The sequence below is a fragment of the Oncorhynchus keta genome, chromosome 10, assembly GCF_023373465.1.
Source record: "Oncorhynchus keta strain PuntledgeMale-10-30-2019 chromosome 10, Oket_V2, whole genome shotgun sequence".
NCBI classification, from domain to species: domain Eukaryota; kingdom Metazoa; phylum Chordata; class Actinopteri; order Salmoniformes; family Salmonidae; genus Oncorhynchus; species Oncorhynchus keta.
Window position 1 is genome coordinate 66,860,517 of NC_068430.1, and position 17,451 is coordinate 66,877,967.

The window sequence follows — 17,451 nt, forward strand, 5'->3', positions numbered from 1 at the left end:
ATAAATCAGTTCTATTCAAGTGTTTATCTCTCAATCATGCCACACCTTCATTGTTGTGCCTTATAATTACCATGAGTCATGAATGAACGCCTAGCTGCCCCTCCCTTGAAACAAGACAACTCTTTGGCACACCTCTGCATTTTGTTATAACAGACAAATATTTTTTTCCACCTGTCTTGGTGTGTTGATGGAGAAAAACAGAGCACTCTCCATCTCACAGTTCCAGTCTTGAGAGGCCAGTTTTCCGTGATCACCCTGCCTACCTGGACTGGAGAATGTGTGTGACAGTTTGTGGCTGGGAAGGGATGCCGAAGATGGAACCAGTTTTTCTGCTTTGGGGAGGGTATGCTTTCACTGAGTGAGGCACAGGGTAGGCACTCCTACAGGAGTACGGAACACCATGGACTGCTAACACTCAACTTTCTCACATCGGTGGTAAAACTCCTAGGGGCTGAGTAACTACAAACTGCATGGTCAAAACAACCCAATGGAGCCTAAGGTGAGATTTTGGTTGATTGTCAATTTACATTTAGAAACTTTTTCTGAAGTACTCCATCCAGACTATATGGTGCCAGGTTCTATTGCTAGTGTTTACAAAGTCCACAATGATGTCATTGTAAGGGTCACTTGTACAACTGAATGCATCTTCTGCATTTAACCCAACCCCTCTGAATCAGGGAGGGGCAGGGGGCTGTCATAATTGACATCCACAGCACCCGGGGAACAGTGGGTTAACAGCCTTGCTCAGTGGCAGAACAACAGATGTTTACCTTGTCAGCTCGGGGATTTGATCCAGCAAACTTTCAATTACAACCATTCTCCAACACTCTTGTCAGCTCAGGGATTCAATCCAGCAACCTTTTGGTTACTGGCCCAACGCTCTATGTCAAGTTTGCAACAGTATGTGCAGGTTTGTAATGCAAATGTCTACAATAACTATTGGCATAGATGATGTTTAAAAAAAAAGAATAATAATAAAATTGTTTTTTTTATTGAATATTCGAAACACACAATATACTTGCAGTGAAGCCGCTCAACAACTGCATCATACCAGTCATCCAACAGATTCCCATTCAGAGTGACACACAGAAGCATCCAGGGTCAATGCCCTGCTCAAGGGAACGTTGACCGATCTACCACCAGGACAAAAAACGTGAACCCGAACCCTCCAAGATCCCCCCACAGTTCCCCATAGCTGTCCATCAACCATTTGAGACCCCTCCCACAGTCCCCCCAGGAATAAAAATAAAAATACAATTAATTCCATTCCCCACCCCCAAGAGGTCCTTCTGTAGCTCAGTTGGTAGAGCATGGCGCTTGTAACGCCAGGGTAGTGGGTTTGATTCCCGGGACCACCCATACGTAGAATGTATGCACACATGACTGTAAGTCGCTTTGGATAAAAGCGTCTGCTAAATGGCATATTATTAAGAACCCCCCCCCCCCAATGCACCAACAACCAAGAGAATGAACTAAAGATTTTTTTAAAGGAAAAGACAGAAGAAAACAGCAAACAACAATGCAAAAAAATAATAATAATAATACATTGCAAACCACGGACATCAAGGACAACTAAAGTCATATCAGCAATACCAACGATATGTTTCTGTGCATGTCTGGCACTATTACATGTATGTGGGTGTTCTTGTATGTGTTTATTTGAATGAGAGTGTGTGTATATGCATGTGTACAAACACCTGCACGGCATCAGCCTCAGGCAAACCGGCATTAGTTGTAAAAACACTGTCACTTATTGTCATTCAAATGTACTTTTTATTATGTTTCATTTAGACTTAAAAAAAACATTTACTTTTATCTTTGACCATCATTCTATCTCCCACACAGCAACTCCACTCCCACTTGACTCCAATTCCACATACCAACCCTCAGCGTCCCTCAGCCCATCCCATCTATCTCTGCTGGCCACCCACAATGGGTTGCTACACAAAACATATCTTTCAACTATGCAGTGATGTTTAACGTACAATTTCTATCAATCTAATTGAATAGAATCCACAGATTGCGAGTTGAAGATAAATACTAGTTGCCGTATATTATCTACAATGTATCGTCTATGTAAAAAACCTGTCTGATCAGGATGAACAATACCTGATAAAACCCTTTTAATTCTATGCATTTTGCTAGTATTTTTGCATCACAACATTGAAGTGTAAGGGGCCTCCAGTTCTTTAGATAAACTGGGTCTTTATATTTGCCATCTGGGTCCTGTTTTAATAATAGAGAAATCAGACCTTCCTGCTGAGTACCTGACAGACTACCATTTCTATAGGAGTAGTTAAAACAATCTAACAATGGAGCTTTAAATATATCAAAAAATATTTGATATACCTCTACCGGTATGCCATCAAGCCCTGGGGGTTTTTCCAGACTGAAAGGATTTAATAGCCTCAAAAAGGTATTCCTCTGTAATTTGGCCTTAGCACTGATCTTTCTGTACATTTGTTAATTTTCCATTTTTTATATTATTTAGAAAAGATTCCTTGCCATAATCTTCATTCAGTGGGAAAGGATGAGACGGAAAAGAGAACATCTGCCTAAAATAATTTGCTTCCTCTTTTAAAATATAATTCGGAGAATCATAGATGACTGTCACGACTTCTGCCGAAGTCGTTGCCTCTCCTTGTTCGGGCGGTGCTCGGCGTTCTACGTCACCGGTCTTCTAGCCATCATTGATCCATTTTTCATTTTCCATTGGTTTTGTCTTGTCTTCCCACACACCTGTTTTCAATCCCATTCATTCATTACCTGTTGTGTATTTAACCCTCTGTTTCCCCTCATGTCTTTGTCAGAGATTGTTTTATTGTCAGCGTTGTTTATTGTTGTGTTGGTGTGCGACGGGTCCTCGTACCCATGTTTGTTCATGTCTGTACTTTTAGTGTTATGGAGCATGTTCCGTGGACAGTTATTAAAAGACTCCATTTACACTCATTTTGACTCTCCTGCGCCTGACTTCCCTGCCACCGATACACACGACGCTGACAATGACTCAGTCTTCAGTAATGAGTTTCTGCAAATTATTTTTGTTAACGATTCAGGAAGAACTTTGTGCATTTTTCTCCATATTCCATCCAGTTTGCTTTATTTTTGTAATAAATTACATTAGATTGTTCTTGAATAAGTTCCTCAAGTTCTTTTTGTTTTTCCTCTAACTTATTTTGTATCTCTGTAGTATAGTTTTTATTGCTACCTATACTATTAGTTCATGGATTTCCCTTGTTAGTAGTCTCTTTAGACAGAAACAGCTTTTTTATTATTGATGAATATTGAATTGAATGACCCCTTAAGGTACATTTAAAGGTATCCCAAACAATAAGGGGATTTGCTGAACCTATATTATACTGGAAAAATTCAGTTATAAATAATTTTGTCTTAGTTAAAAATAAGTTGTCCTCCAGTAAACTTTGATTAAATTTCCAATACCCCTGCCCAAATCTACAAGAGTTATGTGAATGCCAATTAGATGATGATCCGATCACATTCTGTCTCCTATTAAAACTTTTTTAACCTTTGATGCAAGAGAGAAAGAAACAAGAAAGTAGTCAAGACGACTAGCTTGATTAAATCTCCTCCATGTATATCTCACTAGGTCAGGGTTTTTTAGTCTCCAAATTAGAGGTCGACGGATTATGATTTTTCAACGCTGATACCGATTATTGGAGGACCAAAAAAGTCGATGCCGATTAATCAGACAATTTTTTAATTTGTAATAATGACAATTACAACAATACTGAATCAACACTTATTTTAACTGAATATAAAACATAAATAAAACCAATTTTGCCTCAAATAAATAATGAAACATGTTCAATTTGGTTTAAATAATGCAAAAACAAAGTGTTGGAGAAGAAATTAATATGTGCCATGTAAAAATGTGTGCCATGTAAAATATGTGCTTTGTAAAAAGCTAACGTTTAAGTTCCTTGCTCAGAACATGAGAACATGAAAATTGGTGGTTCCTTTTAACATGAGACTTCAATATTCCAAGGTAAGAGGTTTTAGGTTGTCGTTAATATAGTATTTATAGGACTATTTCTCTCTATACCATTTGTATTTCATATACCTTTGACTATTGGATGTTATTATAGGCACTATAGTATTGCCAGTGTAACAGTATAGCTTCCGCCCCCCTCCTTGCCCATACCTGGGCTCGAACCAGAAACACATAGACAACAACCACACTCGAAGCATCGTTACCCATGGCTCCACAAATGCCGCGGCCCGTTGCAAGGGGAATAACTACTCCAAATCTAAAAGCGAGTGACGTTTGAAACAGTATTAGCGCACACCCAGCTAACTAGCTAGCCATTTCACATTGGTTACACAAGCCACTGATAGGCTTGAAGTCATAAACAGCGCTGTGCTTGCGAAGAGCTGCAGGCAAAACGCACGAACGTGCTGTTTGAATGAATGATTACGGGCCTGCTGCTGCTCAGTCAGACTGCTCTATCAAATCAGACTTAATTATAACATAATAACACACAGAAATACGAGCCTTTGGTCATTAATATGATCGAATCCGGAAACTATCATTTCGAAAACAAAACGTTTATTATTTCAGTGAAATACGGAACCGTTCGGTATTTTATCTAACGGGTGGCTTCCCTAAGTCTAAAAAGTCTTGTTACATTGCACAACCTTCAATGTATGTCATAATTACGTAACATTCTGGCAAATTAGTTCGCAATGTGCCAGGCAGCCCAAACTGTTGCATATACCACGACTCTGCGTGCAATGAACGCAGGAGAAATGACACAATTTCACCTGGTTAATATTGCCTGCTAAACTGGATCAGTAGTTATAACTAGTGATTATGAATGATTGTTTTTTATAAGATAAGTTTAATGCTAGCTAGCAATTTACCTTGGCTTCTACTACATTCGCTTAACAGGCAGGTGCAATGGTTAGAGCGTTGGACTAGTTAACTGTGCGGTGCAAGATTGGAACCCCTGAGCTGACAAGGTGAAAATCTGTCGTTCTGCCCTTGAACAAGGCAGTTAACCCACAGTTCCTAGGCAGTCATTGAAAATAAGAATGTGTTCTTATCTGACTTGCCTAGTTAAATAAAAGGTATCAAAAAATATATTTAAAAAACATTTTAAATAAAAAAATAATCGGAAATCAGTATTTTTGGGCCCCGATTTCCGATTATTTTTTAATTTAAAATGTTTTTTTTTATATATCTTTTTTTTTTTTTTTTTATAATCTGCTAAACCATTACAACTATAACTGGCTATACTTATTTCACCCCTTACCATAACTAGATACTATTCTCAGTCTAAATTGACCATAATTAGTGCTTGTAAAGTTACTGATTTCAGAGGTATTATGAAGGTCAAAACTATAGCTTTCAAATGTCTGATATTTTGAATTCAAGAAATAGGTTCTAGCAATATTTGTTTTATTCCTTTGCCTGTTTGCCTGCCAATGCCACAGATGTTAGAAAATTGAGACAAGATATGTGGGTAATGTCATGGCAATTTCCTGTATTACCAAATGATGAGAGAGCAAACCACACACCAGTCAGAGTTATTTAAACTTCATCTTTAATTATATTTATTTTATTTGTATTTTACCTTTATTTAACTAGGCAGGTCAGTTAAGAACAAATTCTTATTTTCAATGACAGCCTAGGAACAGTGGGTTAACTGCCTGTTCAGGGGCAGAACGACAGATTTGTACCTTGTCAGCTCAGGGATATGAACTTGCAACCTTTCAGTTACTAGCCCAACGCTCTAACCACTAGGCTACTCTGCCGCCCCGAGCTTCACCATAGCCCTGTGACTCTCAGATCAATTCAGTGTCTATAAATAAATTCTGAGAGTGCTTACAAAATAATACTTAGTATCTTTTATAGCCAAGATACACCCCTCTCAACTCACATGACGAACCACACATCTTAGGAACTTCACAAAGGGCCTTTTACTTGAGAGAGGAGTATCCCATAGCCAGATAGCATTAGCTATAAAGTATCTTTCAGTTTGGTCTCTAAAACGAGATTCTAATCTCGTTCCTGGTACTTCATAGTACCTAGACATTACCTCACTATCTGGAATGCTCTTTAAGCTTTATTGGCCAAAGACATCGTAAATCTCCTCTGTCAGTGCTATCTCATAGAGGCCCATCCTCAGTGGAACACACACACACAATATTCTAATGCAATACAAAGATTATAAAATAAACTTACAAGCACTATATCATAATCTTGCCATTTTCCACGACATCTCCCTATCACATGGTTTAACAGATACATTCACATATGAAGACAATGTTCAATTCTGACTTCTCCCTTTCTGATAGTCTGCCTATTACCAGACATGTAAAAGACAAGCCTGACCTCTCCCCTCTCTGGGCCCCAAGTGACTTTTCCCTAGAGAAGAGAGAGGAAAATGCAACTGCCAACAGTATAGTCCAAAATAAGACATTCTAATGACAAGTATAAAGTACATTTATCTATGTTACCAAACTAATTCTGATTCAGCTATGAAAGTAGCAAATCTGAGTAGGTTAATGTGTATGATATTGGATGTGATATAGTGAGAGTGTGTACAATGTCTGTATAAGAGTAAGACTATAATGTGTGATGTCCAAATAAATTATAACTCTGACAATTTGTGTAACATGTAGTGCGTATAGCCTTAATATTCATGATGATAATTGTAATCCATATTGTATCACCATCATAGTTGCATCATACTTACCTTTAACATAATTGAAAAATACATCCCAGCATTTCCATAGCAATTGACGTTTCACATGATCATGAAAGAGACCTTGCATTACTCTAGACGGCTTCACTACAGTACAAATGTATTCCGTACAATATGTTATTATTCCCTAATGCCCCTATTCTGATAACTTCCCCTTGCTTGTTGTAAACATATATAAACTTGTAGACAAATACATAAATAAGATAGACAAAACAATAAAAACATGAAATTATAAAAACAGTTCTTGACAATAGAGAGAGAAGAGAAGGGAAGGAGAAAAAGAGAGAGTGAGAGAAGAGAGCGAGATCAGGTGTGTGTGTGTATGTATAAGTTCTTATGTGTAAGCAAGCATGTAATTGAGTACGTGTGTGTTCATATCCACTTCATAATGTTCAGATATTTTTACAGTTCCCATACCTTCTTTTTTTTCGTAACCTGAAGTCCCTGTAGAATTTAGTACAGCCACAGTGTTATGGATGATGTTTTAATATGCTGATCTGAAACATTTTATACCTGACAAAAGATATTAAGGATGCATATAGAGTAGGATAAATCATACATTTAGAAGAGACACTCTGAAATGGCATATTTTTGTACAGTAGTATGTACAGTACAGTACATACAGTACATACTACACTAAAAGTTAAATATTCACAAGCATACAGTTTGTCTTGAGTGAATAGAGAGCTCATCAAATACAACCTTAGACTTGGAGAAAATCTCAGTCAGCCTCTAATCTCTTACAACTCTGCACAATGTGAATGAAAGTCAAATAAAAGGAATTATTTGAACAGAGTAAATGTCAATAAATGGCCATGTTTGCAGCTTTTAGCTTACTGTCAGTCCACTCAGTCCACTCTTTGAGGGCATATACAGATAACTGCCAAAATAAAGGAAACACCAACATAAGTGTTGGGCAATCATGAGCCATAAAAGCTTCAATGCACCTTGGCATAGATTCTACAAGTGTCTGGAACTCTGTTGGAAGGATGCGACACCAGTTTTCCACGGGAAATTCCATAATTTTGTATTTTGTTGATGTGGATTTGGTGTTGGGTGGTATTTGGTGTTGTAAAATACTGTTTCAGGTGCCACTCCATGGCATTTGGTTTACGTTGTTTTCATGCTCATCAAACCATTCAGTGACCACTCATGCCCTGTGGATGGGGGCGTAGCCATGGTAGCCAAAATGATGGCCAAATTAATGGCCTGCCCAGCATACTTTGTATCAATATATCTTGTATCCTTTATTTATTCAAGAGTTTCCATTATTTTTGGCAGTTACCTGTAGTTATTCAATCTCTGCTCCTGAATGAAAGTTATTCCATTCAAAACATTATGGCTGAATTAAAAGCAATAGGGGAATACTGAAACACATAGTTTAATAAGTCTGAGTGATTCATATTTGTACATATTCATGTTTTGGGTGTACAGTATTTGATGATGAAGTTAATGATGATGATGATGATTATGATAAATGTGGAACACATTATTGTTCATAGAGCAGCAGTCTCACGAAGCATGTGACACAAATCACTTACAGGACCTGAAAGAACATACCTGAAGCGGTCGTTTACAAATCGCTTTATTTGAGCCCCTGCCATGGCAAGCTTTTTATAATAGAAACTGTTGGGTATGGTCATTTCTGAGTTTACTTTTAAAAAGGAAACACCCGACTATTGTGCGCTGTATATATATATATATATCTATATCACTGGTAAAACTTGTTCCTGTTGTTCACTCCATGTCCCAAGGCCATACCTCGAATACCTCAAATGGACAGCTACCTGGGTGTCAACCATCTGCCAATTTGCATATGTAAACAGGTTATCAATCCCCCATAGCTCCCCTTTAGTTATGGTTTCAGCTGATTTAGTGTTTTATGTTCAAAGGGGTAAAATGAGCTGTGACATTATTGTCTAATTTTGTTATTTCTTTGCAATTGATACTCTTGAAGGCTATGAAAGTATGATGCTGTATTTAGACTACTTTTGATTATTATAGCATGAAACCAAGTTGAGCACTTATTTTCAAGTGATTCTTTCCTCCTCAACAGGTTTAGACAGAAGAGCTTTTCATAAAGGATCATGGTATGTGAGATCATTCATCCATTAGCCATGATGATGGTAATAACAAGCATATTCCAACACAATAAGCTAAGCAACAGGAAACTTACTTTTTGAAAAACACCAATGCCTCAGCATTACTTTCTAGAAGTGCATGCCATTTCAAACATCTACTTTAAAAAGTTATTGTATTATAGATTTGTAAATTATTGTAAATAACATGTATTTGTAAGTTTATTGTTCATTGTCGGCATTTGATGATTGGGTTATTGAAACATGACCAACACTGAGGCCACACGCCTGTCTGCACATTTCTTATAACTATGTTTGTACTTTATGTCTGCTTTTAGGCAGGTGTCCGCAGCGGGAGGAGGCCCTCTGGGGGGCTGATGCTGGAGGAATCAGATAAAGGACGATTGGTCGTCTCCAGTGCTGTCGATGGCTCCTTGGCCAATCAGGGGCTCAAGGAAGGTATGACTTTTGAGTCTATTATTTAATGTATAAAAATGTTGTTGAGTCTCAAAACTCCCCCACCCCCCAAAAAAACTTGAGCTTTCACTTTTGTGATTTTTCTCTGACTTTTGTGCATCAATAAAATACATAGCTTTTTTTAAGGCCACATTTAGAATCATTGACATTTTCAGTCAACATGCTTTAACTGTGTTTCACTTTGAGAAATTTTATTTTTTTCAGGAGATGAAATTGTGGGTGCCACAATCAACTTTGACCAACTTTCAAAAGACGACGTGTTGAAAATACTGAAGCTGATGGATGATAATGGATTTGATGAGAAGGTTCAAGTTCTGACAAAAAATAATTTGTGCAAGAGTATGGCGACCTTGGACAGCATCAAAGCACCAGAGGAGGTTTGTGGAATACATTTAAAGTTAAACAGAATTAGCTGAATAACAAATAAAGTACATTTTCAAAAGGTTGTTAGATCAATTATATCCATTGTGATTGGATAGCTTTCTCTTTGCAGATGCTGAAGGATTCCTATAACAGACTCAATGCCAAAATAGTTCATGAAAAGTTAATGAAAGAGGACAGCTCTGGACAACCTACAGCTTCTGGGGAAAGAGGCTCTCCTAATGGACAGGTGAAAGGCAAGGAACCGAGACCTCTCTGGGCCAAGCCTAATGTCAGAGGAACAGACTCTACAGTGACTCTCGATGCTCCTGGTGGAGAACTTTCATTGCCTAATGCCAACATGAGTACATCAGATCTCTCTCTAGCTCATTTGAATGGGTCTTTAGGGGCTGATCTTGATGTCAATATCTCAGATTTACCTTCAGTAGACCTTAAAGGTTCCAAAATAGATCTAGAATTGGCAGATTCAGACATTGGTATCTCATCTGGGAAGATAAAAACACCAAGTCTTGGAATGGCTGACTTTGCTATATCTGGACCAAGAGTTAGGAATCCAGACCTGGACCTTTCAGCGGTTGAGATGTGTCTATCAGACGTCAGTTTGCCTGACCTCAGTACTCCAGATATTGATATACCCTCAGGTAAATTCAAACTAAAGAAACCACATGCAGAACTCAAAGCTCCTGATTACGATGTGGATGCCCCCTCTGGTAAACTGAAGATGCCCAAATTTTACGTTACTGGCCTAAAAAGAACAGATCTGGGAATTGATGATGATGTAAAAACACCAAAACTAATTCTCAAAGCTCCCAAGATAAAAGGCGGACTTGATGCACCTGACTTGGACTTACCCAAAGTCGACCTAAAATCACCTAAATTAGATGTAAACACTCCAGATATTGACATCAACGCACCCTCAGAAAAATTCAAAATGCCAACGTTTAAGATGCCTATATCCGGCCTTTCGGGCCCTAAAGGACCAAATGTTGGCATTGATAGAGACTTGGATGGACCAGATCTGAGCTTATTATCTTCCAAATTAAAACGGCCAGACTTGGATGTTGGTAGCCCATCTGGAAAATTAAAGATACCAAGTCTAAAGGTGACAGACTTTGGCTTCTCGGGGCCAGATGTTCAAGGGCCCGACTTAGAGGTAAAGACTCCAGACTTGGATCTTTCCGCCCCCAAGTTTGAAGGGGGAATTAGTCCCCCAGATTTGAATCTGCCAGATGTGGACCTCAAAGGCCCCAAATTAGACCTCAATGCTCCAGATTTTGACATAGATATGCCCTCAGGTAAAGTCAAAGTACCTACATTGAATAAACCAAAGGTTGATCTGAATGCTCCTGATCTGGACACCGATGGGCCCTCTGGTAAACTGAAAATGCCCAAATTCAATTTCTTTGGCACATTGCCAAAAGGACGAGGTCTAGACATAAATGCAGGTGTGAAATCACCAAAGTTAAAAGGTGGGATTGATGCCCCTGACATGGATTTACCAGACACTGACCTCAAAGCCCCTAAATTAGATGTAAACACTCCAGATGTTGACATTGATTCACCCACAGGGAAATTCAAACTGCCCAAAATTAAGATGCCTAAATTTGTCATGAAAAGACCTGATGTTGACAAAGATGGAGATCTAGAGGGGCCAGGCCTGAACTTGTCTGCACCAAAATTGGACATAGAAGCACCCTCAATGAATCTCAAAGGTCCCAAAGCAGACCTAAACATTCCAAATGCTGATTTTGGAAGTCCATCAGGGAATTTCAAAATGCCAAGTTTCAAGATGCCAGATTCAGGTTTCTCTGGACCAAAGGTTAAAGTGCATGACTTTGAGGTAAAGACTCCAGGCTTAGATCTTTCAGCCCCCAAGTTTAAAGGAGTAATTAGTCCCCCAGATCTGAATCTGACAGATCTCAAAGGCCCCAAACTAGACCTCAATGCACCAGATGTAAACTTTAATGTGCCCTCAGGTAAAGTCAATGTACCTACCTACATTGAAGAAACCAAAGGTTGATCTGAATGCTCCTGATCTGGACATTAATGGCCCCTCTGGTAAACTGAAAATGCCCAGATTTGGGCTGTCTGGTAAAATGCCAAAATCAAAAAAACTGAATGTCAAATCCCCAACGATAAAAGGGGGAATTGATTCCCCAGACCTGAATTTTCCAGATGCTGATCTAAAAGCCCCTAAACTAGATGTGAATACCCCGGATCTTGACATCAGTGCATCCTCTGGTAAATTCAAAATGCCCAAATTCAAAATGTCTAAATTCAGAGGCCTAAAGGGACCAGATGTTGACATTGATGGAAACTTGGAGGGCCCAGATATTGATATCAATACCCCCACAGCTAACCTCAAAGGTCCCAAAACAGGTCTAAAAATGCCAGATTTGAAGATGCCTGGTTTCGGGCTATCTGGGCCAAATGTAGATGAACCTAACTATGACTTACCTGATATTGACCTCTCAGCCCCAAAGCTAAAAGGGGGAATCAATCCCCCAGATTTGAGACTACCTAAAGATAAAATCAAAGGCCTCAAACTAGACCTCAATGATCCAGATTTAGATGTTGATGCTCCCTCGGGTAAACTGAAAATGCCCACATTTGGACTCTCAGGCACTATGCCAAAAGGATCAAATCTGGACATAAATGCAGGTGCGAAATCACCAAAGTTCAGTCTAAATATGCCAAAGATAAAAGGTGGGATTGATGCCCCTGACATGGATTTACCAGACATGGACCTCAAAGCCCCTAAATTAGACGTAAACACTCCAGATATTAACACTGATTCACCCACAGGGAAATTCAAAATGCCCAATCTGAATATGCCTAAATTTGGAATGAAGGGTGGACATATTGACAAAGATGGAGATATAGAGGGACCAGACCTGAACTTGTCATCTCCCCATCTTAAGGGTCCCAAAGCAGACCTCAACATTCCAGATGCTGATATTGACAGTCCACCAGGAAAATTCAAAATGCCAACTTTCAAGATGTCAGATTTAGGATTCTTTGGATCAAAGGTTAAGGGGCCTGACTTGGACCTTTCAGACCCCAAGTTTAAAGGAGGAATTAGTCCACCAGATCTGAATCTGCCAGATGGAGACCTCAAAGGCCCAAAATGAGGCCTCAATGCACCAGATGCAAACTGTAATATGCCCTCAGGTAAAGTCAATGTACCTACATTGAAGAAACCAAAGGTTGATCTGAATGCTCCTGATCTGGACATTAACGGCCCCTCTGGTAAACTGAAAATGCCCAAATTTGGTCTGTCTGGTAAAATGCCCAAATCCACTAAACTGAATCTCAAATCCCCAAAGATAAAGGGGGGACTTGATTCCCCAGACATGCATTTATCAGATGCTGACCTCAAAGCCCCTAAACTAGATGGAAATCCCCCCGATTTTGACATCAATGCACCTTCTGGGAAATTCAAAATGCCCAAATTTAAAATACCTAAATTCAGAGGCCTAAAGGGACCAGATGTTGACATTGATGGCGACTTGGAGGGCCCAGATATAGATATCAATGCCCCAACAGCTAACCTCAAAGGTCCCAAAACAGGTCTAAAAATGCCAGATTTGAAGATGCCTGATTTCAGGCTATCTGGGCCAAATGTAGACAAACCTGACTATGACTTACCTGATATTGACCTCTCAGCCCCAAAGCTAAAAGGGGGAATCAGTCCCCCAGATTTGAGACTATAGTAAGGGTCATCACAAAAGCCCAAAACTAGACCTCAATGTTCCAGATATGCCCTCAGGTAGATTCAGAGTTGCCAGAGTTACCAACCATAGAGAGGCCAAGTGATAGCATCAAAGCCTCTGATTTTGACATCAACACTACTACATTCAAAATGCTTACATTTGGGTTGTCTACACCAAAAGGACCAGATCATGACATCAGTGCTGACCTAGGTTAAATTGTCAAAGATGAAGGTTGGATTGGTTCACCAGATCTGGACCTACCTGCAATTGACTTAAAAGCCCCTAACATAGATTTAGACACTCCAGATATAAACATTGATTCACCATCTTGGAAATTCAAAATGCCTCACCTCAAAATGCCTACATTCAGCCTTTCTGGTCTGAAAGGTCTAGATGCTGGAATAGTTGGAGACATTGAGGGACTGGACCTGAGCTTGTCAACCCTGAAAGTAAACATGAGGATTGGTAGTCCAGATTTAGACATAAATGTTCTTCATTAAAATTGCCTCAGTTTGGAAGTCGCAATTGAAGGGCAGTATCAGATATCGACTTTATGAAAACAAATGACATTTCTCCTCCAAAGGCTATAGTGAATCTAAAAGCACCAGACTTGAAAGTTAGCCACCCAGATGTCAGCCTGAGCATACCCAAAGCTGATATCATAAGCCCAGAATAGTAAACGCAAATCTGATATCCTAGGTGGAACGCATATAAAATAATTGATATGCCAGGTGGAATACATATACATGTGCCTGTTGGGAAGTCTAGGAAGGTCAAAGGAAAGCTAGTTATCCCATTGCAGATATTGATTTGCCAAAAGTTGATTACCAAGTGTCTGGTGTATCTGAGAGGTTCAGACCTTAACCTTGATGACCTCACAGTGAAATTCTAAATTCCCAAATGCAAGACTTCTAAACTGGGTAGTTATACAAGAATACCAGATATAGACTCAAGTTTTCCCAGTATTAATGCCCCAGTCCCTAAACTCCCACCCCAAAGTGTGGATTTGTGGTTTCACAGCCATATTTTAATTAGAGAAGAACTGACCTCAAGGGCAATACACATCATAGGAAAGCACCAGCTGGTGAAACCGACAGATAAAAAACAGTCTAAAATTGTTAAGTCCATGACAAGTTTGACTCATGGTTCAAACCCCAACATTTCTGAAGATCAATAATATTTGATCATTGCAAAGTATTTCCCATACATGTCAAAGATGATGTACCAAACGGAACTGGGAGCCTGAAAAATCGACACAAGGAAGAGTCAAACCGTAGATCTCATACACTCAGAAGTCTCGACTTCAGTTCATCAAATGTGGACCTTAAAGTTCCAGAAGCTGAGAACTTAAAGGGGTCAAAACTTACAAAGCTTACATAGCATTCAGATAACTGACTAAGTGTAATTTTAGGCTTGTTTTAATCACAATCTTCTATTGAAACATAATGCAGAAAACTTCTGTTATTTGAACTTAGTTGTACCTTTTAGGTAAATTGATTGGTATTTGTTATGAATGTTAAAATTGAATGTGTAAAGGGTTCACATTTTGTCAAATTGTTTTACAAAATGGATGAAAAGCTATTTGAAAAGGTGTTTTAACTGTACACTTGCTGTATTAAAATAATTTGTTTTGTCTTTACAATAATGCAAGAAAACAATTAATTCAAAACAACTTCCAACTGCATTAGCCTAGGAAACATTATTCTGACCCGATCCTGACTGTTATACTCACAGACAATATTTTTACAGTTTTTTCTATCCTAAGTGCAGTAGCAGAAAAAACAGTCTATGACTGGAGTCTTTGACAATTGTATTGGCTTTCCTCTGACACCGTCTTTAGGTCCTGGATTGCAGGAAGCTTGGCCCCAGTGATGTACTGGGCCATATGCACTACCCTCTGTAGCGCCTTACGGTCAGATTCCGAGCAGTTGCCATACCAGGCGGTGATGCAACCGGTCAGGATGTTCTCGATGGTGCAGCTGTATAACTTTTTGAGGATCTGGGGACCCATGCAAAATATTTTCAGTCTCCAGAGGGTGAAAAGGTTTTGTCGTGCCCTCTTCACGACTGTCTGGGTGTTTGGACCATGATAGTTTGTTGTTGGTGATGTGGACACCAAGGAACAAGAAACTCTCGACCCGCTCCACTACAGACCCGTCGATGTTAATGGGGGCCTGTTCGGCCCGCCTTTTCCCGTAGTCCACGATCAGCTCCTTTGTCTTGCTCACATTGAGGGAGAGGTTGTTGTCCTGGCACCACACTGCCAGTTCTCTGACCTCCTCCCTATAGGCTGTCTCATCATTGTCGGTGATCAGGCCTATCACTGTTGTGTTGTCAGAAAACTTAATGATGGTGTTGGAGTCGTGTTTGTCCACGCAGTCATGGGTGAACAGGGAGTAACAGGAGGGGACTAAGTACACACCCCTGAGGGGCCCCAGTGTTGAGGATCAGCGTGGCAGACATATTGTTGCCTACCCTTACCACCTGGGGGCGGCCCATCAAGAAGTCCAGGGTCCAGAATCCCGGAACATATTCCAGTCTGTGGTAGCAAAACAGTCCTGTAGCGTAGCATCCGTGTCATCTGACCACTTACGTATTGAGCGAGTCACTGGTTCTTCCTGCTTTAGTTTTTGCTTGTAAGTAGGAATCAGGAGGATAGAATTATGCTCAGATTTTGGAGGGCGAGGGAGAGCTTTGTATGCTTCTCTGTTGCACATGTAACATGCTATTAAAAATGAGGTAAAAATAATTTAAGTGAGCATTTTCTTGTTTGCTTATGGCCTTATAGAGTTGGTTGAGTGCGGTCTTAGTGCCAGCATCGGTCTGTGGTGGTAAATAGATGGCTACGAATAATATAGATGAGAGCTTTCTTGGTAGATAGTGTGGTCTACAGCTTATCATAAGGTACTCTACCTCAGGCGGGCAATACCTCAAGACTTATTTAATATTAGACATTGAACGCCAGCTATTATTGACAAAAAGACACACACCCAAACCCCTCGTCTTACCAGACATAGCTTCTCTGTTTTGCTGGTGCATGGAAAATCCCGCCAGCTCTATATTATCTGTGTCGTCGTTCAGCCACGACTCTGTGAAACATAAGATATAGCATTTCTTAATGTCCCATTGGTAGGATAATCGTAATCGTAGGTCATCAATTTTATTTTCCAATGATTGCATGTTAGCCAGTAGAATGGATGGCAGTGGGAGTTTACTCGCTCGCCTAAGGATTCTCAGAAGGCAGCCCGATCTGCGTCCTCTTTTCCTCTGTCTTTTCTTCACCCTTATTATGGGGATTTGGGTCTGTTCCCGGAGAGCAGCATATCCTTCTCGTCGGACTCGTTAAAGGAAAAAGCTTATTCCAGTTTGTGGTGAGTAATCGCTGTTCTGATGTCCAGAACTTCTTTCTATCTATTGTTAAGACATTAACTTTAGTGAATAACAAAAAGAATAACATCTTCCTGAATAATTAAAATTAGATGTTTTTCTGAGTGAATACAATTGCACTAGAATTGTTGTTCTTTAAAAAAATAAATGTTTTAAATATATCTTTACATTTTTGAATGTATTTAGTCGTTATTGTTTAAACCTGCGTTCTTTTTCTTAGACATGTTTGATGTTGTTGTAAGTTGTTGATAATGTTTTATTATGAATAAACAAAATTAATAATAATATTTTTTTGTAAGCATTTTTTTTTTAAAGACGCACAACCTTTCTGATTTTGAAACTGGAAAATACATGTTTGTTAAGAAATATGATCTCTTAAAATGCTGTTTTAAAGAAATCGCACATATTTGATTGTCTTAATTGGGTTTACAGAAATGTGTTGTTGCTATATCAGTTAACTTTACAGTGTGTGGTAGAGGCATTACTAAAAGATTGCGTATTAAAACAGGCTAATGCTAACTTAGCTAGCTGTCACTTTATTGTAGATATGTAGTGGCTGGTTTGACCAATGGTACATATAAATGCTAATCATCAAATGTCCTTTTTTATGTTGCCTTTATCTGTCTTTGGAAAGAACGCTCTGCCCTTGAATGTATGCATCCCTTACAAATTTGTGGACCCTGCAAG

General features: G+C 39.3%; 1 protein-coding gene across 1 annotated transcript; it reads left to right on the plus strand.

The window, feature by feature from the left end:
* Positions 1-174: 174 nt before the first annotated feature.
* LOC118389404 (neuroblast differentiation-associated protein AHNAK-like) lies at positions 175-17,038 on the plus strand. Its single transcript, XM_052527739.1, has 6 exons — positions 175-499; positions 8,785-8,818; positions 9,145-9,265; positions 9,488-9,660; positions 9,777-11,640; positions 12,836-17,038. The coding sequence occupies exons 2-6, from the start codon at positions 8,816-8,818 to the stop codon at positions 13,375-13,377; spliced, it is 2,703 nt and encodes a 900-aa protein (XP_052383699.1). The 5' UTR covers positions 175-499; positions 8,785-8,815; the 3' UTR covers positions 13,378-17,038.
* The last annotated feature ends 413 nt before the right edge of the window (positions 17,039-17,451 follow it).